The 22,632-nt window shown below is 52.4% G+C and overlaps 3 protein-coding genes across 9 annotated transcripts in view; all 3 read right to left on the bottom strand.

Annotated features, from left to right (window-relative positions):
• Positions 1–22,632, bottom strand: part of PSKH1 (protein serine kinase H1) — a 287,836-nt gene that overhangs the window by 17,169 nt on the left and 248,035 nt on the right. Inside the window, exon 1 of one of the 3 annotated variants that reach the window (XM_006099443.3) lies at positions 4,510–4,622. The exons of 1 other annotated variant lie outside the window; for it this stretch is intronic. The gene's annotated coding sequence lies outside the window, so the exon portion shown is untranslated. Of the gene's footprint in view, positions 1–3,850; positions 4,325–4,509; positions 4,623–22,632 lie in introns of those variants that run through there. One more of the 3 variants, XM_023763129.1, reaches the window with a different exon arrangement.
• Positions 8,995–10,716, bottom strand: NRN1L (neuritin 1 like). The gene is made up of 3 exons (XM_014464964.2): positions 10,398–10,716; positions 9,504–9,609; positions 8,995–9,387 (listed from the first exon to the last, which is right to left on the bottom strand). Exons 1-3 carry the CDS (start codon positions 10,480–10,482, stop codon positions 9,102–9,104), a joined length of 477 nt encoding a protein of 158 aa, XP_014320450.1. The 5' UTR covers positions 10,483–10,716; the 3' UTR covers positions 8,995–9,101.
• Positions 10,862–22,256, bottom strand: EDC4 (enhancer of mRNA decapping 4). Of its 5 annotated transcripts, none has more exons than XM_006099440.3 (29): positions 21,950–22,256; positions 18,964–19,120; positions 18,466–18,577; positions 18,077–18,176; positions 17,634–17,823; positions 17,380–17,527; positions 17,187–17,291; positions 16,747–16,856; positions 16,581–16,664; positions 16,404–16,499; positions 16,201–16,303; positions 15,901–16,081; positions 15,735–15,807; positions 15,561–15,652; positions 15,295–15,482; positions 15,084–15,196; positions 14,832–14,991; positions 14,076–14,509; positions 13,895–13,999; positions 13,658–13,810; positions 13,536–13,572; positions 13,229–13,406; positions 12,959–13,114; positions 12,739–12,854; positions 12,485–12,650; positions 12,212–12,398; positions 11,904–12,123; positions 11,661–11,824; positions 10,862–11,408 (listed from the first exon to the last, which is right to left on the bottom strand). In XM_006099440.3, the coding sequence occupies exons 1-29, from the start codon at positions 22,029–22,031 to the stop codon at positions 11,216–11,218; spliced, it is 4,203 nt and encodes a 1,400-aa protein (XP_006099502.1). In that variant the 5' UTR covers positions 22,032–22,256; the 3' UTR covers positions 10,862–11,215. The 5 variants fall into 5 exon arrangements, with proteins under 5 accessions (XP_006099502.1, XP_006099503.2, XP_023618884.1 ...); XM_006099441.3 differs by having other exon boundaries at positions 15,295–15,494; positions 21,950–22,169; XM_023763116.1 differs by having other exon boundaries at positions 12,959–13,406; positions 15,295–15,494; positions 21,950–22,170.

Raw genomic sequence — 22,632 nt, 5'->3', positions numbered from 1 at the left:
TTTTTTTGGTTGATTTTTCTTTGTTAAATGGCATTTAAATATATAAAATAATATCAAAAATGTAAATCTTTGTTTTACTATGGTTGGAAATATCAAAAAATTTCTATATGTGACACGGCACCAGAGTTAAGTTAGGGTTTTTCAAAATGCTGACACGCCGAGCTCAAAAAGTTCACCATCACTGGTCTAAATGAAAAGAAAAGCATAAAAACATAATTTCAATATAGCATAGTAAGTGTTAGGCTTGAGAAACAATAGTAGATATATGTAGACTGGCGCAGGGGTTAGGGAAAGCTTCCTGAAGGAGGTGACCCCCACACTGAATTTGATGTAAGAATGAGTCAGGTGAGGAAAGACAGGAATGGAGTTTTAGGCAGAGAGAATAACATAGTCATAGACCCAGAGTAGCACCCTGTGCTGGAAACAGGAAATCTGGTAGTGTGAAAGCAGGCCTGTGGGGGGCTAGAGTTTTGGAAGGTAGGCAGGAACCAGGTTGTAGAGAGCAGCACAAGTTATGGTGAGGAGACAGGACCTTCCTGGGAGGTGAGGGGAAGCTACCAAAGGGTTTACAAAGAACGAGAGGCGCTCAACCTGTGTTTAGAAAGAAGCATGAGGCTGAACTGGAAGAGGATCAAAGTGGACTAAAAGGGCCAGAGAGGGGATGGTGGCCCAGACAGTGGGGTGGAATGGAAAGATATCAGCAGAAGAACTGATAGGGACTGGAGGCTGGACATAAGGGGTGAAAGGGTGGAGTGAGGGCAGCACTCCAGTCCCTTACTCAGGCTCCTGGGCAAAAGGGTCAAGAGTGCAGCAAGAGGGACAGGTTTAGTAAACAGTGGGAAGAGTTCAGTTTTTGATGTGTGCAGTGCATGTGGAACATCCATGTGATATTTACTGCAGGCCAGGCACCACATATTACATTTTTAAAGTTAATAAAAATATATATTGTAGAAATGTATAGACTAGTAAATGCATAAGTTTAAAAAGCTGAGGGAACATACACCAAATTATTAGTGTTTATGTCTAGCCCGGCCTGTGTGGCTCAGTGGTCGAGTGTCAACCTATGAACCAGAAGTCCACGGTTCAATTCACTATCGGGGCACATGCCCGGGCTGCAGGCTAGATCCCAAAGAGGCAGCCGATCAATGATTTTCTCTCATCATCGATGTTTCTATCTCTCACTCCCTCCTCCCTTCCTCTCTCTGAAATAAGACATTGCATTATTCACTCCTGTGATGTTTTAACTTTTAGTATTATTCCATAATGAAAATTTTATGACTTCTTTTTAGAATATAGTAACTTGGGACCTCACTTCTTAAGGACATAGTAATAATTGGTGGGCCAACTCCTGCCTTATGACTGAGTGAGGGAAAGAAGTTCAAATGTTATTGTATCCTTATTTTATCAGGACTCCAACTCCATCTAAGACATCCCACCTACTGCCCATCCCGTTGTCAGAAATACATACAGTCTCTGGCAATGTACCTGGGGTTCTCCTTCTAACATCCCAAAGTTCAATCCCCAAATATTTACTAAGCTCCTACTGTGAGCCAGGAACTTTGCCAGGGACTGTGACAGACTAAAAGAAGGTAGCCAGCCAGGCTGGAGTGACGCAGTGATTGAGTGTGGACCCATGAACCAGGAGGTCACGTTCAATTCCATGGATTGCAGGCTTGATCCCCAGTAGGGGTTTGCAGGGGGCAACCAATCAGTGCTTCTCTCTCATCATTGATGTTTCTATCTCTTTCTCCCCGTCCCTTCCTCTCTTTGATATTAATTTTAAAATAAACTAATTAATTTAATTACATTAAAAAGAAGGGAACCATAGTCTGTGCTCTCAAGGAACTTACAGTCCAGATGGTTCCACACCAAAAGTTCTTTAGTCCATTACCCTTATAATGCCCAGTGAGGCCACTTAAAGGCTGGCAGCCTGGAAGGGGTCCCTCTGAGATCATTTCCTCCCAGCAAAAGAAAACACCACATTTTTCTAGTTTAAACACCACATTTTTCTACTTTAGCATCACATTAGACACCATGGCAACAGAGGGCTATACCAAGAATTAGCTCAGTGATGACCTAGCCAACACAAATCAGCTTAATACTCACTGAGTATGATTCTTGGAAGGAAAAGAAGTTCAAATCAGTAAGTCTCTCTCCAGCTCTCAACAAACAGAATTGCTTCCCTTCTTCCACGGCTGTATTTCTCAAATTTTTCTCTGTGTGCCCTGGGTTCAATGGAGACAGGTGTTCCCAGCTATCTCCAAAATTAGGAGTCATTGTTTTTGGAACACCTATCGCCCATTCATGTCATACAGCCAGGAAGTTCTGAAGAGGATTGAAGTTGCCCACATAACATGTTCACATTTATAAAGTAAAATAGAAAGCCAAATGAAAGTCTCATCCATAATTGTGACTGACAACCCCAGTATCTAGCTCAGATTCCATAGACACTAAGATCTCCAGGGGTCTTCCATTCCAGGTGAGGGGCAACTCTAGTTCAGCGTCAGAGGCAAATAAATTTCCTGAAAGCTGCATTTTCTCTAGCCCATTAATACAACTTAACAAGTGCAAGAACTGCAATTAGACCTGGACAATGTGCTTATTTAGCAAACCCACCCTCTAGTGAGTCAGCATTCCGAATCTCTCCTGGGGGAATAGCCAACTACAACTGCCGTTAGTAGAAGCAGTTTCGTCAGAGCTTTCCCCAATGACCAGAGTTGAGGAAGTCACATAACACAAGGCAGCTTCCTACAGGAGGATCAGTCTGAAGAGCAAACAGGCTTACTAAGATGAGATCTTAGTAATGAGGGACATATTCTGGGAAGAACAGCCATTAGTAAATACAGTGGCTTCCATTTGCTGAGTTTCTACTGTGAGAAGTATCTTACATGCACTCTCACTCCTCTCTGCAACTACATAAAGTAGTGACGATTATTCCTATCTTGGAATGAGCAAACTAGGACTCAGCGAGTCTCAAGATTTCATAAAAGCCAAGAACTGACTCTCAGTCTTTCTGACTCCAAAGCTCGTATGTCTAATCATCAAATCATACTGCTTCCCCAAGGTATGGGCAGGGCAATGAGACTGCAATGGGAGGCCACAAGGCACAGCTAGTCTTTCCCACAAGACAAAGAAGACACAAGAGCTTCCTGGAGGCAATGACAAAGATCTCCAACCAGGAAGCACGGTAAAGTCACCTGGGGAATTTTTTCAAAATATATATCCAGATACCAGATCTTCTGAATCAGTCTCAGAGAGTGAGACTCTTGAATCTGTATTCTGAAAGACGACTTTAGACTATCAAAGTTGAGAAGGCTGCACCACATACCACACACATATGCATGCATGTGCATGCATGCGCATACATGCACAAACACGAAACACAGGTGAGCTGTGTTCATCTCCGATGCCCGGCCCTGGTAGGTGCTCAATGGTACAGCTGAATCAATATCCATTCTTAAACCAACAACCTACCCCAGGGGACTTAGTTCCTACTGTTAATGTCAGGCAGGACCAGACACTCGGGTGCAGATACACAATCTCCAAACTCACTATCACGTGACACAACATGATCTATTCAACAGCAGCCCAGTGAATAAAAGTACAGAGGAGTCAATGGTTACTTGTGAAGCAAGGGAGGCTTTTCCACGGAAATGAAACCTGAGATGAATTTTAAAGGACAGATGTACATTTCCCATACCGGTGGGAGAAAGAGAAGGGTATTACAAAAGAGAAAATTGGCTATCTAAAGCACAAGGATATTAAACCACAGAGCTAACAGAAGGCACACAACATATGTAAACGACCCAACAACATATGTAAACCGAGGCAGAAATGCACAGGTGCTCATTTCAGGGTTAGGCCTCTCCGATCATCAAGAGCCCTGAATGCCTGCCTTCCTAAGAGGCTTAGCCTTTATCCTGTAGGCATCAAGGAGCCAGTTTTCGGCAGTAAAGGGCTTATTCAGGTGAGAAGGAATCACTTCAGCGGCTTCATTCAGTGGGAGTGAGCATGGACAGTGGGGCGAAGGTATGACTGGCTTGTGGGGCAGGCGACCCGGCTGGACTCAGGCCTGCTTTTCCCCAGAGTGAATAAGGAAGCGACCAGCTGCCCGCCAGCCCCTGGCGTTCAGTCGCGAAGGAAGGGTGTGGAGTAGATGCTGGACACGAGAAGGGAGTGAGGACAACCGGGTTAGTTCACCGTGATCGACGCCGGCTGGCTGCACAGCAGGCAGGGCAGCTGGCCACGTCCACCAGGCCCACGAGGACCCAGAGAAAGGCTACCCAGCGCCAACAGCATGTTTCAAGGCCACTCTCGTCTCGGACACCGGGGACCCCAGCAGCCGTCGCCTGGCCTGCTCCCCAGCCCCGTAGGCCCCGGCACACCTGGCACGGGCCGAGGGCTCCAGTCTGGGCACAGACAGGCCCGGTGCGCCTGGAGGCGGCCGTGGCCGCAGCTCGTCAGGCCCTCCCGCCCGTTGGGCCGTAGCCCTGGGCCGGGCCGCCTCACCTCGCGGGGGCGGCGGGCTCTTCGGTGTCTTGGCGGCTGTGCTAACCCTCTCGGGGCCGCGGCCACGGCCGCCGCCGCCGCCGCCATCCTCAGGCGTTAGCGTCGTGGCGTCATCACAGAGCGCGCTTGACGCCAAAACAAACCCGGGCCGCCTAGGGGGCGGGCGGGGCGGGGCCGGGGGCGGGTCCTCGGGAGGGCCGGCTACGCGGTTGGAGGCGCTCCGAGCGTGGCCTGCCAATCAACGCCTTCAGGGCCAGGATGGTCTCTCTAGGGGGCGGGGGATGTCTAACTTGTTCAAAGAAGTTCGTAGGCCGCGAGAGGAACCTGTTATAGAAAAAGGAGGTACACCTGGAACTAATATACATTAATATTTAATGTCAACTATAACTGAAAAATTAAAAAGATTAATTTGAAAACAAAGGAAAAGGAGGAACTGCGTAGGGAGAAAGTTTCAAGTTTCTGGTTAGAGAGGAGGGTGCTCTGTCATACAAGGTTGGGGACATAATGCGTTTCAACAGGTTTCTGGAAGTGCCGCTGGAACTCCGCAAAGGATCAATTTAAATTATATTAAATCTGCCGAAACCGGTTTGGCTCAGTGGATAGAGCGTCGGCCTGTGGACTGAAAGGTCCCAGGTTCGATTCCGGTCAAGGGCATGTACCTGGGTTGCGGGCACATCCCCGGTGTCAAGTTTCTGGTTAGAGAGGAGGGTGCTCTGTCATACAAGGTTGGGGACATAATGCGTTTCAACAGGTTTCTGAAAAATCAATAAAATATATTTAAAAAAAAAAATAAATTATATTAAATCTATTTTTGAAAACTGCAGTTAAAATAAATCAGGCATTCAGATGTGTTAAATTTGGCCTCCATCTCAGAGGAGTTGCAAATGGTTAACTTGAGGATTGGTCTTTAGTCTTGGGCCAACTTAGGATAACATATTTTTTGTTTTCATTTTTGTTGTTGTTATTGAATTTAAGTGAATCCTAAGACTGCAACTTATTCACAGTTACTTGTCTATAGGATCAGAATTGTTTAATTGTTTAAATACTTTACAAACAACCCAAATTGCAGAGGGCTGGGGAATAGATGCTGCAGGTAATAAAAGGATTGTAATCTCCATCCATCTTCCTAATTTCAGTCCGTTCATTTATTCAACAAGTCTTTATTGAATGAACACTTACTTTGCACATGGAACTGTCTTTAATGGACTACATAAGCCAGAATTTTCTTTTTAAAAAAATATTTTTATTGATTTCAGAGAGGGAGAGAGATAGATTAATAATGAGAGAGAATCATTGATTGGCTGCCTCCTGCACACCCCACACTGGGGATCGAGCCCGCAACCCGGGCATGTGCCCTGAGAGGGAATTGAACCGTGGACTGCTGGTTCATAGGTCGATGCTCAACCACTGAGCCATGCCAGCTGGACAAGCCAGCAATTTTCAACCAGTGCTGCAAGAATTTTTAAAACATGCAATACCTGACTATTTAGCCAGGAGCACTGACCTCTTTTCCCTTAAATTTTCAAATAAAAAAAAATGACAACAGCCAACACAGTAGCTGTCTGATGTGAATGAATCAAAAGTATACCAATTTTTTAATTTTTAAAATTGATTTCAGAGAGATAAAAACATCAATGATGAGAGAGAATCATTAACTGGCTGCCTCCTGCATACTCCCTGCCAGGAATGGAGCCTAAAACCCAAGCTTGTGCCCTGACCTGGAATCAAACTATGACCTCCTGGTTCTTAGGTCAATGCTCAACCACTAAACCACACCTGGCCAGGCTATAACAATTTTTTTGGCAGAGTGGAAAAAAATATATTTTTTGGTGTGCTGAAGAATTTTAGTGATTACATTGTGTCACGAGATGAAAAAGGTTGAAAATCACTGATATAAGCTAATGTTATACTTTAAACCTGAAAGTGAATTAACACCAATAAATATCATTTTGTCTGTTTAATTTAGTAGGGAATTATGAACTTTTTTTGTTAATCCTCACCCAAGGATATTTTTTCAATTAATTTTTTAGAGAATGCAAAGGAGAGGGCGAGACAGAGAGAGAAATATGGATGTAAGAGAGACACAGGGAATTGAACATCAACTGGTTGCCAGTGATGGAGCTTACAACTGAGGTATGTGCCCTTGACTGGAATCGAACCCGCAACCCTTCAGTTGGCAGGCCGATGTTCTAACCACTAGGGCTGCTCCATGTCTGCAGAGCTGCCAATGTGAGAAACACTGCCCCATGATGCTCTGGCCTGGGCGGCTGTATCCAGGGTCCAGTCTGTATGGCTATCAGCTTACCTCTCTCCTCCAGCTTTGGGATAAAATACACAAAGCTCTTAAGCCCTTAGCCAGAGAGCAGATTCTGTCCCCACCATCAAACCCATACACACACTCCAGGTCACTCAATTCCAGGGAAGAGCAAGGATTTAGGGAGCAAACACCAGGCGAAAGTAGGTCACAGCAGGAGGATGGTAATCCCTGCTGTGGCTTGCCAGAGCAGTCAGCCCCTGCTATCAAGAGTGGCTCTGGGAAGACTTTTGGGGTCTGGAGCCCCAGCACCATCCCTTCTGACAGTATGCCCAGACATTCTCAGCCCAAGCGCTTGCTGACTGTTAACATTTCCTATGCTGGACTTAGAGATTCTATCTTTCATTCCACACCTCCCACAAGTATATTCTTTACACCCAGCCCTAGATGGGGTAGTAGAGATACAAAGAGGACCCTTGGGGAGTACATAGACAGGAATTCTGACCCAGACCCAGACAGTAATAAGCTAGTGCTGTTATCAGTACTGAGATAGACGAGGGCCCGCGAGCTATGTGGACCTGTAGGAGGCTGCTGATTCAGTTTGGAGTCAGGGTAGAAAATATTTCCTGGAGGAGGTGTTGCTGAACAAGAAAGAAATTCACCAGGAGAAAATGGGGAAGGATACAGAGAATAGATGTACAAAGACCCAGAGGAATAAAAGTATGGTCTTTCCTTCTGGAAAATGCTGGTGGTCAAAGAGGGGCAGATCTGGGAGTGTTGTTTTTCTGAACTTTCTCCTTCAGGTGATAGAAGGTGGGTAGTGCTGGTGGGGAGAGAAGTGGGGATGAAAGTACAGGAAAATGAACAGGAGCAAAGATAGGGCAGAGAGGGAGTTAATGGAAGCACCTGACCTAATCGGAATGGGAAGCATGGATTGAAATAGGACTCCTACATATGTGGGTGGAGGTCTTTGGAAGCACTTGTCACTCTGGAGCCTCTGCGAGGGTCCTCTCAGGCCTGATTCTGTCCTGAGGGCACAGCTCCCAGGATGGGCTTTAGTGTAAATCTGGCCTGCCTAGATATGGGTTCCCGCCCATCTCTCTCTCCCTCCCAACTGATTCTTTTGGGCCCCTCTTGTGATGCCCTCTCCAAACCAGCCCCACCTCTCCTCCACCACTTGTAAGCCTCCATCCTTACCTCCTATTGCCCCTATCATGCTCCTTCTCTGAAGCCTCCCCTGACCCCAGAGGCTGGATCGGTAGATCACTCCTCTCCTCTGTGCTGCTACAGAAGAGAGTTGGAGTAGACTGATAAACTGTGGGCAGAGCTGGCTTATGTAGGGCCTCCTAGACAATGAGAAGGAGCTTAACAGCAGAATCAGTTTTTCAATATAGATAATGGAGAATAAAGCGGAGGGAGTGAAAGTAGAAGCCACTGAGAACGCCATGCCGTGCCCACTGTGGGGTGGTGGTTTGGAATAGGGTCCTGGTGCTGGTGGTAGGCAACTGAACAAAAGAGGATCTCACCCTCTCTGAGACCCCTCCTTCCCTCAGAATGTGCCCATGCTGAATCTTGCTCTTCCTCTCCTCCAGGATGAACAGGGGCACCTCACACCACACTCCCATTCTGTGCTTCCAGAATGCCTTCGGGGATTGTTTTGATTTCACGCTGTACACCTCTTCTCAAAGAACAAGTTTGTGGAGAGCAGAGGCCAGGGGAACCCTCATTGTGACTCCAGTTTCAGCAGCTCCAGGTCACCTTGGGGAACTGAATGTAAATTCCAACAGGGGCTCCCCACCTTCTGAAACAGGCTCCCCTCAGATGGACAGGACCCCAGAGAGGGACAGGACAGAGCACTTAGTTTGAGTCGTCTTAAAGGCTAAGGTTCAGCAGAGGAGATGAGATGTTCAGGAGTCTGGAGGCTAGAATGAACCTGGGGGGCGGGGATAGCCAGGGTGGGGAGTAGGATGAGACACTCCACCAGCTCACAGGGTCTCTGGGGGCCAGGTAGGGCTAGGAATACCAACCTGGGAGGACAGACCACTAGAGGTCCTGGAACCTGCACGTAATGGAAAGCTCGGCACTGCCCCTGGGAAATGAGTGTTTGCAAGGAGGAAGATGGAGTCCCCTGTGGCAGCCTTGGGCCCTGCCCATTCTGTCTTGGGGATCAGCTTCTGGAGGCCTCCGTCTCAGTAAAGCAGTGAGCAGCCAGAAGAAAGAAAGGAGCTCAGTACAAATATAAATACCTTTAATGAAAGCTGAATGCACCTTACAGAGCTTCGAGGACAGCTACCAGAGCTGGGGTGGCAGCAGGGGCACTGCTACTTGACCCCAATGGCTAGGCCAGAGGCCCCAGGAGGCAAACAAATGCCAGAGCAGCCGCCAGCAGCAGGGGAGCAGGGGCTGGGGTTTGGGCAGGTGCTGTCCCCCTCAGTGTCTCCTGGTTGGTCTCGGGGCCTGCACCATGCTCCCAGACGTGCACAGGGCTGCCACACAGAGTGTGCAAGTTATCTGGGTGCGGGGTCCGACGAGCTTCTTGCTGTAGTGACTCCCACACAGCAGCCGCCTCCTTCGGGCAACCCGACAGAACTTGAGAGGCGCAGGTGTGGAAGTCATTCCAAGACCTGTTCAGGGCACGGGATGAGGGGAGTTAGGTGGGACAAGGAGGCTTTGGAATGGGAAGAGGTTCAGGCACGTAGAGTAGAGAGGGTCAGGCTGCTGTCCGTGCACCTGCTCTTACCTGCAGATGGTCTCCAGCTCGCCTCCATGACCCATGCCATCCCCCAAGCGGATGAGACACTTGGCGAAGCCCTGGTATATGTCACAGCGGCTTTGGCCCATGGCAGCTGCTTCCAGTGGAGATAAAAGGACTGGGGTTAGGGGTGGAAAATAGTTGATAGGATGAACTGGCCCACCTCCCAACTCCCAGGGGCTTATTTACTCTGGCAAGCTCTGGGGACATGACTCAGCGTGAAAGAGGTACCCCGGGGAAATGAGGGGCACATCTGGGATCACCTGCCTGGGCTCTGTTCTAGGTGGGACTGAACAGAGTCAATGTGGAGCAAGGCAGGGTAGTGTCCTCACATCCCAGGGGTCAGCTCTTCCTCTGAGCTTCTGGGGCTTCTGCAGCCCCAAGTCGGGTAAAGATGATCCGAGTGAAGGAGCCAGGACAAGGTAAAGGGGGGCAGGGTCCAGGGCCACACTTCTCCTCCCCAGCACCATCCAGTCTCTCTGCAGTTTAGACAAACTTTGCTTGGCTTTCCCACCCCATCCAAAACAAGTATTTCAGACAGGTAGGGCAGGATAGAGGGTGTCAGGATCCAGGCCAGATCCTAACAGAAGACCTCAGAGGACCCCAAAGCTGGTCTAAAGTCTCACCAAAGGCGATGTCTTCCCTTTATCAGAATGGGGGCTGTGAAATTTTGAGGTCCTTCCCCCACAACCAGGGCTCAGTTCACACCCCTCACTTTCAGTTCTAAGGACACGGGTACACATTATTCCCTCCATGGAGCCCTTGCACCTCCTTGCCACACTGGCTCCCAGCGCTCAGGAAGGCTGTGCCCCAGCTCCCACACACCCTAAACCCAGCCTGAGGAGAGGGTGTAAGGCCCAGGTCTAGTACGCCTGCACTCACCGAGTGGTGGTAACAGCAGCAGCAGCAACAGCCCCACTGCACAGGGCAGTGGCTGGCAGTGGTGACAGCAGCAGCAGAGCATCATCCCCGGCTGGGAGCTAGTGCCAGAACTAGCAGCTCCGCTAGGAGTACAGCCCTTCAGCCCAGCCTCCGGAAGGAGGGACTGTGATTGGATGGGAGCTGGGGGCGGGGCTTCAAAGCCAGCAGGCAGCCCCACCACCAGTAGGCAAGTTGACAAAGAGGGACCCTAGAGATAAGAGCCCAGGGGATCACTGCTGGCTAAGCTGAGCCCAGGGCCCTTGGCCCAGGGATGGAGAGGGAAGATGTAGGAAAGCCGATGAGGGTGGGTGGCCAGGACCATGGAGTGGGTTGGCCTTGACAGAGCTCTACAAAAGGAGAAGAGAGGCCAGGGAATAGAGAGCAGTTATCAAAGTCACTCCAAAGACACACCAAAAGCACACATATTCCATTTTATTCCAAAAGCATTTAATTGAATTCCTTAATGTTTTTCAAAAACAAAAAGATCCAAAACAGAGGTAAAAACGAACATGGAAAATTCAACTCAAGTGGTGTCACAATCTCGGGGGGTCATGCTCCAGGCATGGCAGAACCCAAGAAGGCACAATACCCACCTGGGCCCAGCCTAAACCTGCTGGCTACCATAACCAGTAGACCACAGCCAGTGCTCACCCCCTCAACCACCTCAGAGGTGCAGAGGTGGAAGCCTGAGCAGGTAAAGAGCAGACATGACCCTGCTTTGGCCTAGGCCCGTCTACTGGCCTTCAGTGCCACCCCACCCCAGGGCACAGCAGGCTTAGCTAAGGGAGGCTGGGGGTCACAAGGCCATGCAACATGAGGCTGAGACGCCGGGCCACTTTGCTGAGTGAGTTGTGTGGTTCGGCCTGCAGGAACTGGAAGAGCTTCTGGCGCACCTGGGCCATGACGGAGCCCATGTGGTCCCGAGTGACAGGGTCACTGTGGTCCAGATGCATCACAGCCTCTTCCAAGTAGCTGAGGACAGAGGAAAGGTACAGGTTACAGGTGAGCTCCGGCAGATGGGAGCGCCCCCTGGTGGCACTGAGGCGACAGGGATGCCTAACAAAGGAACCCTCCAGGCCCGAGATGGGTGGAGGCAAAGGGAACTGGTGGAGAGAATTAGGGAGGGAGTCAGGCTAGAGCTGGAGTCTCTGCTTTGAACTGTTCCCCCACCACCACCTGAGCCCATCTCCTGGTCCATCTCCTGGTCCAACTGCGCCCACTCACCTTAGCTTGAGGTCAGTTCGAGTGCCAAGGTCAGAGGCCAGCTGCTGGATGAGGGAAAGGAGCACAGGCTGGGAGAGTGGGCAGGGTGGCTGCCCAAAAACCTGGCCCGGGTCCACAGTTTCACAAACATATAGCACCAGGTTCAGGTCAGCAGCTGTCAGGGCCTGCATAGAGAATAGCATTTAGTGTGTGGGCCTTGTCAGGAGACACTTGAGCCTTAGCTGGGCCTAACGCCTGGCATACCTGCTGGAAGGCCTGATTGAGGTGGCCCTGCTGCAGCAGCTGCAGGATATGGGCTTGCTGGGCCTGGCAGTCGAGGTGGGTAGTAGGGACAGGTGTGCCAGCAGCTGAGCGCATGGCCTGCATGATGCTAGAGGTGACGGCGGCCTGCTGCTCCTTGAGTGCCACACTCACCTCACCCTTAACAATGCGCTGTACCTGTGCTAGAATGGACTCCTGCAGGCTGCAAAGGGAAATGAGGGAGATGAAGTAGGGTGTCTGGTGTGGCCCTTTCCAAACCTACCACCTTGCCCAGGACCCTACCCACACACCTGCCCACAGCCACATGCAGCTGGTGCTGCACTTCAGCCCGAACACTGCTGGACACAGTGGCTGCCATCTGCTCAGTGGCGCCCTGCAGTGTGCTGACCAGGCCCCGCAGCTGAGCTAATACAGGCTCCCTCGCCTCCTGCTCTCGCACCTTCCGGCTCTTCATGTGGCTCTCTAGCTGTTGCAAGTCTGAAAGTTGACCAGGGGGGCCATGAGAGTGATGGGGAAGAAGAGGATAGCCCCTCCTCCACCTTGGAGCATATGACTCCACTCACATTCCTGTGTGCCCAGTCGGAAACTATCATTGATCTGCTGGAACATAGCCTGGCAGCTCTTCTCAAAGGCAGGCAGCACCACACTCTGGAAGGCTTCACGGTAGGCGGCCTGCATGGGCCCCTGTAACGTGTCTGCAGCTGCTCGGGCGATGGCATCTGTCAAGTTCTGGGGGTAGAGGGAGGGGCCGGGTCGAACCAAAAGCCTGACCAACCCCACCAACCACCAACCTCCTTCATCTTTGACCCTTTAGCACCTTGGACTTCAGCAGCTTGGAGATATTCTCTTTCATGCTACCCTCCACAGCCGTGAGCTTGGTGGCCACTGAGGTGTTCAGTTGGCCTGCCACAGGCTCCAGACTCCTAGAGACACCTGGGGCAGGGTGCGGAGGGAGAGGTGGAGCCATGAGAAGAAGCTTGACAGGTGGGGGGCCCACTCCCATCCAGCCCATCCAGAAGTCTCCATGCAAAACTCACATGGTGGCACCGTCTTCTTGATCTCATCCCGTATGCTCCGCTCCAGTCGCCCGGCCACAGCTGAAGACAGTGCCTGGGACAGCTGTTGTGTCAGCTGTTCCTGCAGCTGCCCACCCCGTTGCTGCCCCTCGGCCAGTGCCCGCTCCAGCCGCCGCTCTGTACTGTAGTTAAGGAACAGGCCTGGAGCAGGTCCCGTTTCCCTTCTAGGTCTAAGAATGCTGCAGCTGCCCCTATCCCTCTGCCATGCCAGGTCACTGCCCACAAGGATACGCTCCTGTTCGTGCCGAGACTCGAGGGCACGTTCCACGTGGCCTGTGACGGTGCTCTGCAGGCCTTCGAGCTGGGTGCACAGACGCTGCAGCAGCTCTTCTTGGCTGTGCCGCAGCTCCGCCAGCTCTCTCTGCTGTTGCCAAATTAGTGCTGGCCAGTCCTCAGGGGGCTCTGCCACCTGCCAGTAGCACCAACAATCACATGCCTACCCCACCTGTCCCCACACACTAGACTAGGGAATGGCCCAGAACTCTTCCCCACCCTGAGAGAGGAATCCTAGAAGTAGAAAGGGTATTTGCTCACTCACCTGGTGCTCCGTGAGCCGGGATCCCACGGCTGAATCCCTGCCATAGGCGAGAGACACCTCAGGCCAAGTCATGCAGGCAGCCCAGGGACCACCCCTCCCCCTGGCCCCAGGACCTCTCCTACCCGTCATCCTTTTTGCCCTTCCTCTTGAGCTTGGGTGAGGTCCGAGGGGATCCCTTAGTCTTCCAGTCCTTGGCAGGCAGTCGTGGAGTGGGAACTTTGGTGCTAAAGCCCCCTGCAGCAGAGGCAAGGCTGGCCACCTCATCATCGTGGTCACTGTGAAAAGGGGAGAGAGAGGCCTAAGTGCCTACCACTTGCTGGCCTTCCCTTGTGAGAGAAAGGTTGTCGAGTGGCATCTACCTTTGTTCAGCGCTGGTGTCCTGGCTGTCATGTTGCTGCAGCAAGTGATAAGGTGGTCGGTGGAAGGCCAGGCTCTTATGCTTTTCCTGAAGGCCATTCCTAGGGCTGGGAGGACGGCCGACTCAGATGACCATCTGAAACCCTTAGCATCAGTATACTTTCCCCCTCCCAAGCTCCTCACCTTTCTGCGAGACTGCTGCAGGTCTCCCGAGTAATGTCTGGTGCTGTTGGCCAGACCTGACTGTCAGGGGCTGTGGCCTCCTGGGTCAAGGCTGCCTCCAGAAGGGAAGGGGTACTATGCCGATCCCCATCCCCCGGGCCTCCATCCAGGCTAAGCTGGGGGCCAAGCTCAGGCCCTGGCCGGGGGCGTGGGGACAGCAGATGTAGTGCAGAGGCAGCTGAGGCCATACTGTTTGGCTCAAGGTCCTCAGGAGCAGAGGAGCCAAAGCCACGGGACAGGGCCTCAGATGCGATCTCAGGGATGTCCTGGGACAGGGCAGTGGACGCCGAGGAGATAACATCAGGAGAGCGGGTACGGCTGGGGGAAGCCTGGGGTAGCCCCAAGGGCTCTACTTCCTGCAGCTCCAGGGCGAGTGCAGAGGCAGCAGTAGGTACCTGAAGGGGCCAAAATGGGGACTTAGATGGAAGGAAATGGGGGTGGGGGAAACAGAGAGACAAGGCACTGGTGTTTGCAGTGATGCGATGGGGCAGTGGGGAAGGGGGATGCAGTAAAAGACAGCCACAGCTCTGGAGGAGAGGAGGTGGGAATGGATAGGCTGAGGAGCTGCCCTGCAGGGAACATGGGAGGCTGAGATGACCTCAAGGGAAATATGGGCCACTTGAAGCAGAACAGGACAAGGAGACAGGGTGCTATAGAAGACTGCTCCGACCTTCCTGATGTTATACACCTGCTAACCTGCATTTCACACTCACGCACCTGTCCAGGCCCTTTGGGAGTTAATTTGTCAGCTGGACCTGGGAGCAGGCTGGGCAGGAGGCTGCGTGGGCTTGTCTGCAGGCTGCTGCCGCCGCTGCTGCTCATTGTCAGACTGCCATCCAGCTGCAGCTTGGGGCTCAAGGTCAGCTCCTCAGGTGGCCTGATGGCAGGAAGGCTGAGGCATAAGCGGCCAGAGCTTGGCATCAGCTGGCACCAACCCTCGCCATCCCCCAACTCTGACCCTCACTTCACCTGGGCAAGGAGGGGTCCACAGCTGAGGTACTGCTCATGGCAGATACAGCTGTAAGAGAGGAGCTGCTGCTGCTGCTGCTGCTACTGCTGCTATTACTAGGGGATGAAGCAATCTGGGGAGATGCAGAGAGTAAGAGCTGTGGCCTATGGGTAGGGATTCCCAGGTCCCCCTGCCCTAAGCCCTAAGTCCCAAGCCCCAGCCCCAGCACACCTGTTGCAAGGAGGTGCTAGGTGTCATGAAGGCGTCAGGTGTCATCAGCTTGGGCTTGGTCTCACTGCTCAGACTAAGGAAGTCAGCGGGTGCAGGTAGCTCCACAATGCGTCGGAGATCAGGCTGGGAGCCGTGAGTAGCTGAACTCAGGCCCTCGGAGCCCATTTCAGGCCGAGATTCTCCAAATGCTGTGGGGAAATCTGCCACTTTAGTCAGATCTCAGACCCTGGCCAGTTTAACCTGCTTCCCTCTTACCCCTTACTCACCAAAATCCTCATGGGCAGTGTGGGTGGGGAGCGGGGCCACCACATCAGGGTTGAGCTGTGGCTGGAAGCGGATCTGCACATCTTGCAATGCCCTTCAGGAAGAGGAGAATAGGAGAGGGCTCAAAGGGGCCAGAGTCAGTAGGGTGAGGAGGGGCACAGACAGGGCACACTCACTTAGTATGCACACAGAAGAGCTTGATGAGCACACCGGCTGCAGACTCCATGGCACCAGCTCCGTGGGTCCCATCTGCAAGGACAATGTGGACAACTAAACCCCTGGCCCTCTGTGCCTTGGCACTCCCTACATACCAACATACAGTCCCGACCCTGAGCAGCTCACCAGCCCCGAGGCTGTCATTCTCTTCCTCAGCAGGCAGCACCTCCGTGTGCCGCAGCCGGCAGCGACTCACCACCTGGATACCGAAGCTCAGTACAGGGTGGGTGAGCAGGAATTCAGAGATGGAACTGAAGCAGGCACGGCCTTCTTCCTGGTTCTGCAGCAGCTCCATCACATAAAGGACCTGCACAGGCAGGGCATTCACAGCTGAGCTCAGGGGCTGTGAAGGCTGTGGATGTGCCACATATCCCTACCTGCCCCGATGATACCAACTCTGCCCGAGGTGTCCCCAATGCAGTCTACCTTCCGTTGTACATCGCTGAGAATCAGGTATTCTGCTGAGAGGTCCAAGCAAACTTTGAGGCTAGGGGGCACACTCACTGAGCTGAAGATATCTGGAGAGAAACTGGGAGGTCACAAGGCAGGATGAATGAGCCTAAGAGAGTGGAAAGAACTCACATCCCCAACCCTGCTACCCCCTGTCCAGCTCCCCAGCTTATGCTTACCGAATGGTCTGCAGGCAGGTCCAGGACACTGTGCACCACATCTTTAACTCCTGATTCTGGTCAGCACCAGTAATGAGAAACCTCCAGAAAGGGACCCTGCAAAGCAATAAGACACTGAGTGACTGGCTGGGAGCCCAAGGTCCAGTACATCACCCGCTTGCCTGCCCACTCACTCACTCAGGGTCCTGTTTCTTGTGGTTGTCACAAAATAGGAGGCAGGAGAGTGGCCGCCCATCATGAGGCTTCAACTCATGCAGACATCTGCAAGCAGGCAGATGAGGGACCTGAGTAGGTGATCTAGTCCCCTACCTGGGGGTTCCTGGTCCCTCAGCTCCTGCCTTACCTTGGCTCGTCCTGCCCCTCAATGTAGATCTGCCAGAACTTGACAAAGCCATCATGGCTTGCTGTAGCCAGGACAGTCCCATCAGGTGAGAGGGCCCCTTCACTCAGGTACTGGGAAGAACCCAAAGAGCCTTGCTTTACCACCTGACTAGAGGTGGGAGCAAGGCCATCTCAGATGAGAATGACAGTGAGCTGGCCTGACCCACAGTGGATCTGCACGTCTGTGTGAAAGACTGAAGAACTGGGAGGGGGGGGTCATAAAGAAGACTAGACCCATGGGGTGCACATTAGGCATGAGCTCCCCAGGTAAAGGTTACTCTGTGATCCGTGTCCCCATAGGCAGAATGCCAGTAAAGCTATCTGAGCAGCTATGGGTATGAGGAATAGATGAGAGACATAAGAAAAGGGGAAGAGAAGGGAGGCAGTCAGTTGCAGGCTTACTGTGCTGTGGCCTTTTACCATGATGAAGCCCTGCTTGATTTGGCTGACATCCACGGGCCAGGTGCTGTGGTTGGAACGGAGCATGTCCAGGTTCCACACCTCAGCCTGGAGGGTACAGAGAGGTGAGTGTTCAGCCCATGTCCACACCATGGCTGCTCTATCCACCCCCTCTCCCTATGCCCAGCCTCCTCACCCGGTCCTCATGCAACAGGGCCACCATTGGGCTGCCCTCCTCACAGCAGTCCTCACTCTCCTCAGGAATGAAGGGGCACCAGATGATCCTACGGAAGTGGTTCAGTGGCGTACCCTCTGGCTGCCGGATATGGACCAAAATCTCTTCTCTAAGTGGGGTGTTAAGGATTAGACAAGTGGATGATGAGTGTGTCTGGCATTCCCAGCTCTGCCCACCTTTTTTCAGCCCCCCATTCCATCCCAAGGAAAGGATACTGAATTTTGCCATTAACCAGAGCCAAGTGCCACACGAACAGGTTTCCTGCCTCATCTAGGCAGGCCAACTGTGGGGAGTTGACGTGTGCGAAGGCCAGGTCAGCCACACTGCCTGTGAAGCCCTTGAGCAGGGTCCGCTCCGAAGTGCTGACACTGATCACCCGCACCATCGCTGAGCCATTGTTGGCAGCTGGAATCAGGACAGGGGTTGACCATAAGTGAGTGTCTAGGCCCAGGCAGCAGCAGAGAAGCTCTTCCCTTGCCCGCCTCAGTGTTACCACCAATCTCAAGCTTGGTTTTTCCACTTGGCTCCCCAAGGCCTGGCAGAGACAAGACTTCCATTGTATCCCTAACATCTGAGTGGGCTGAGTGGCCTTACACTGAATCTGCATCTCTGGAGCTTCCGGCAGAACACCTCCCTCCTCTCCCTTGACCCAACTCACCCCGAATGGCATAGGCCAAGAAGGAGTTGGACACAGCAATCAGGTTGCCATAGTAGTATTTCTGCTCCCAGTCATACTTGGCGACAGGCTGGATTTTCACCTGAGAACCAAGGGTGAGGAAGGTCGTAGAAGCTGAGGGCTGGGGCAGCTTTCCCAGAGCTTAGGTGCTCCCCAGCATCCCTGCAGACAGCAGAGGCTGCATGTGCAAGCCCAGCCACCCAATCACAACTCCTGGGGCCAGATTCCCAGAGACTTGGTAGCCAACCCTGGCTTCCTAAGACTGGGGCATACTACCTGTTAAGGTGGTCCCCATAGGAACTGGCAGCATGACAGTGGAGAGGAAGAGACTGTGTGCCCCATCCACCATACATGCCACAACATCCTAGTACCTTGTTGCTCCCCCGTGCCTTGCTCGAGATGCTGGAGTCACTGCTGGCCACAATCTCCACCTCCTTGGCCAAAATCCCAATGCAGGTAGAGCTGTCATCTCCTGAGAGGCAGCTGCGGGGAGGGGTGCACAAACTTAACTCTTGTTTACCCCAAGTTTCAATAGGCGGGGTTGGAATGTGGAGAGTATACAGCTACCATGGGGAAGGTGTCCAATCCCAGGTGCACAGCTCTGGTCCACTGATCCCCAGACCGGTAGCTCACCTCCCTCCTTGGGAATGTTAAATCAGGCACCTAAACTTTAGATCCAGGCCAAGCCCTTGAGCTTGTCCTCACCCCTCATCCTAGGGCAAGCTCCATGTGGTTAAGTGCTCCATCCCAGGACATCTAGTGTGGGAGCAGCAGAGGCTGCTAGCCCTTCTCTCCCCACCTCTCATGCCTTTAGCTAACAGACACTTCAAAGATGCCATCACCACCACTATTATCTCCCAGGTACTCACATGACCTGCTTCTCCTGCAGGTTAATGGATGGCTTGGACCGGAGACCAGGCTTGTTTGCTGAAGTACCATCCCCTGAGCAGAGGGGGTCTGGGACCAGGAGCCCATTGAGGTCACCATTGTAGGTGTTAGGTGGCCGCTGGCTCTCTGCACTGGGGCCTGAGGACAGGTAGGACCACTATCATGAGGTTGTTTCACCTGCCTACTGGCCTCTCTTCCTGCAGGGCCTCCCTCCAGAACCATCAGGTACTCAGCAACACTCAACTGAGACACGTCTATGGGAAGGAAGGCCCTTTGTTCATCTCTCATTCCATAACACTTAAGGTGAACCCAATGTATACCAGGACCAAGGATGAGCATGAGGCTCTTCTACCTGGGAGCAGGGTGCAAGCCATCAAGGATCCTCTAAGGCAGCGGTTCTCAACCTGTGGGTCGCGACCCCTTTGGCGGTCGAACGACCCTTTCACAGGGTCGCCTAAGACCATCCTGCATATCAGATATTTACATGACGATTCATAACAGTAGCAACATTACAGTTATGAAGTAGCAACGAAAATAATTTTATGGTTGGCTCACAACATGAGGAACTGTATTTAAAGGGCCAGAAGGTTGAGAACCACTGCTAAGGCCAATTAATACTCAGGCCCGAGTGAGTCAACACAGAGGGACTATGTGTACGTGAGGGAGGACATGGGAAGGGTCAGGACAGATTTCATAGAAGAGTTGCCATCAGAGCCAATGTAGCTAGAACACACAAACATGGGAAGGATAAAGGGAAAACAAGGCTCCAGAGGAAGCAGGTATGAGGGTGAGGTGCTTAGAGTCTCCCTGTGGCGGTGAGAGCCACAAGAGTTTTTAAAGGGAAGGTGACATGGTCAGCACTGGCCAGAGGGCTCATTGCTCTAAGGCAGTATGCAGAATAGTTGAGAATCTGGGTGAGAGATACCAGGGCCTAGACCGAGGTAGTGGCAGGGGTTGGAGAAGAAAGGATGGACTCCTAAGGCATGGAAGGGGAGTGATAAGATGTGGAAGTATGGAAGAAAGGAGCCTGCCCCACAGAGAAATGGCTCAGAAGAAGCTACCTTGGGCAGGTAAACTCAGGATGAATGAACATGAAGAGCTGGACAAAGAAGAGAGACACTATGGGGTAGTGTGTTGAGTCAGGAAAGACAGCATTTTAGTTGTTTGCCATTCACTGAGTTTCAAGCACCCTCCTAGATTCTGACACCACTCCAAAACTCCCAGGTGGCAAGGAGACTAGGGTTCCACATTCTGGATCACATCAAGTTTCTAGGCACAAAAAAAGTCTGGGGTCTGACATGGTCCTCCAATGAGAGGAGACAAGCCAGAGCTCCTTGGCAAACAGGAGAATCAAGCATCGATCAATAAACAAGGAGTTCAGAAAAAAAGTCTCCAGGCCACTTCACTTGGATCAGAGCCACTTTAGCTACTCAGGAGTAAGCTGACCACTCTCCCTCCCAAAAAGGCTATCATGAGGACAAACAAACTGCACAAGATTGGCCATGCCAGGCTCTACCAAACCTGTGTGGAGTTTAGTCTACCCAGCAGCTGAGGAGCATGAAAGGCCCAAGCCAAGCTCATGAGTAAAGGGAGCACACTCCAGGCCTGGTGCAAAGGGCTCAGTGGTTCCAGGCAGCAGATGGATTTTCTCAGGAAATAGGGGGTAGTTAACCCCACCCAGCATGAGCACCAGTGCCTGCTGCAGTAGCAGCCAGTCTGGGCCTCCCAGCAGGTTTAAGAACAGGATCTGAGGGTCCTCGCTGGTTTGGCTCAGTGGATAGAGCATCCGCCTGTGGACTGAATGGTCCCTGGTTCGATTCCGGTCAAAGGCACATGTTCAGGTTGCAGGCTCAATCCCCAGTAGGGGGTGTGCAGGAGGCAGCCCATCAATGACTCTCTCTCATCTTTGATGTTTCTATCTCTCTCTCTCTCTGAAATCAATTTAAATAAATAAATAAACAAATAAATAAATAATAATAAAGAACAGGGTCTGAAGAAACACCAATTCTCAGCTCTGGACACTGCACACCTAAACCACCATCAACAGCTGGTCTTTCAACCACTACAACTTCACAGGTCGCTGAACCTGCCAGGAAACTTCGGTACCTTCACACATGCTGTTTCCTTTTTTGTGAATGCCTTCCTGACTACTAAACTGTTCATACTACAAAACCTAAACATCGTCTCCTTTCTCAGACCTGTTCTCAGGCACTCTCCAGTCCCTACCTCACCCACTCTATACCCATCAACATACCCAAACACTCCTCTCCTTCAACAGCATTATGTTACACCTTCCTTAGCCCCCCGAGGGCAGGAGCAGCTCTGAAGTATCACTGCAAGCCCAAATAAAGTTTAAAAGAAAGGAAAGGAACCAGAGCTTGCGGATGTTTGTAGCCTAATTCAATCAGAGCCATGCAGTCTGTGATTTGCCTTAATCCCAGAAAGGACACAGAATTGGGAGTGGCCACTTTTCCTCCAGAAAAGTTTCAGAAAGCATGCCTAAAGTCTCTATTTTAGAGGAAAGGGCAAGTTGCAGAGGGGATCTACAGCTCCTCAGCACAGCGCCCAGGTCTCGACACCGAACTCAGCGTACAGAACACGGACTAGGCCTCAGAACTACGGCAAACGGGTTGGGCACTCAGATCAGTACCAGCAACACTAGAGGCTTTGGGGCCAGGAAACCAAGGGGGCCCCGCGGCTTAAGAGAAGGAGCCTCACCTCACCTTCAGCCGAGACGCTGAAGGACGAGGCAAAAGGGCCAGGCGCTGGGGTGGGGAGGGATCGCCCCGGGGTCTGCGCCCTTCTGGGAACATGCTTAGGAGTTTACCGCTCTAACCATCGTCTGCCCTCAACCAGCCGGGAGGGTGCAGAGCCGGTCCGGAGGGGCCTGCAGGCCGGGAGGGCGAGCCTGGCTCGAGCCGCCCCTCTGCCCCTCGTCGAGGGCCCACCCCCGCTGTCCTGGCTCACCTCCCGCGGGCCGGTCCAGCTTGAGAATGTCCCGTAAGTGCTGCGTGGCGTCCTCTATGTCGATGCTCGCGCAGGAGGCCATAGGCCCAGCCACAAGCGCCCTGTACGCGCCGCGTTCGTTTCGCTGCCGCCACGCACCAGCCGAACACAGTCGCGCAGGGACCAGATGCGGCACGCCGGTCACTACAATGGGTCCACCCGCACAAACCGCGGCCCGCACCAAGCCCCTGAAACCCTCCAATCCCACCAACCGCCTCCACTTCCGGCCCGCCGAGCCTCGGCTCCCGGAATCAGCACAGACTGGAGAAGAAAGGTTCCGGGCTGAGAGCGGACGCCTCACTCCTTCAGAAGCCGTCTGCCTCCGCTATCCCCGCCAGGTGCTAGCGGGGGCCGGAGAGTTTCGCAGTGTTGAGGCAGAAGAAAGCCCTACTAGCCTCAGGATATCCCGCCGGGTCCATGCCCACTTCCAAGGCATGGACTCATGATGGGCCTAGGACCGGGTCAACTCTGCCACTCAGGCTGTAGTCAGACCTCTCCAACAAGAAGCTGAATTAGCAGGGGCCTCGCTTTCCTCTTTAGGAAATGAGGGGATGTCAAAAGGTCCAGGAATTGCAAGATCACGATAGCCCCACCAAAAATATCACATTGTTCCCTAATAGCCCTCCAGCACCCCATTGCCCAAC

This window comes from Myotis lucifugus, unplaced genomic scaffold (genome assembly GCF_000147115.1).
Source record: "Myotis lucifugus unplaced genomic scaffold, Myoluc2.0 scaffold_274, whole genome shotgun sequence".
Classification (NCBI taxonomy): Eukaryota; Metazoa; Chordata; class Mammalia; order Chiroptera; family Vespertilionidae; genus Myotis; species Myotis lucifugus.
The sequence above is the reverse complement of the archived record's forward strand: the minus strand, read 5'-3'. Positions and strand labels throughout refer to the sequence as shown.

Coding starts and splice junctions, on each gene's coding strand:
- NRN1L (XM_014464964.2), bottom strand. CDS start 10,482: ATGATGCTCTGCTGCTGCTGTCACCACTGCCAGCCACTGCCCTGTGCA. Junction 9,610..10,397: donor GCTGCTGTTACCACCACTCG/GTGAGTGCAGGC, acceptor CACTGGAAGCAG/CTGCCATGGGCCAAAGCCGC. Junction 9,388..9,503: donor GAGCTGGAGACCATCTGCAG/GTAAGAGCAGGT, acceptor TGCCCTGAACAG/GTCTTGGAATGACTTCCACA.
- EDC4 (XM_023763116.1), bottom strand. CDS start 22,031: ATGGCCTCCTGCGCGAGCATCGACATAGAGGACGCCACGCAGCACTTA. Junction 17,528..17,633: donor CTGGTTAATGGCAAAATTCA/GTATCCTTTCCT, acceptor CACCCCACTTAG/AGAAGAGATTTTGGTCCATA. Junction 12,855..12,958: donor CAAGAAGACGGTGCCACCAT/GTGAGTTTTGCA, acceptor ACCCTGCCCCAG/GTGTCTCTAGGAGTCTGGAG.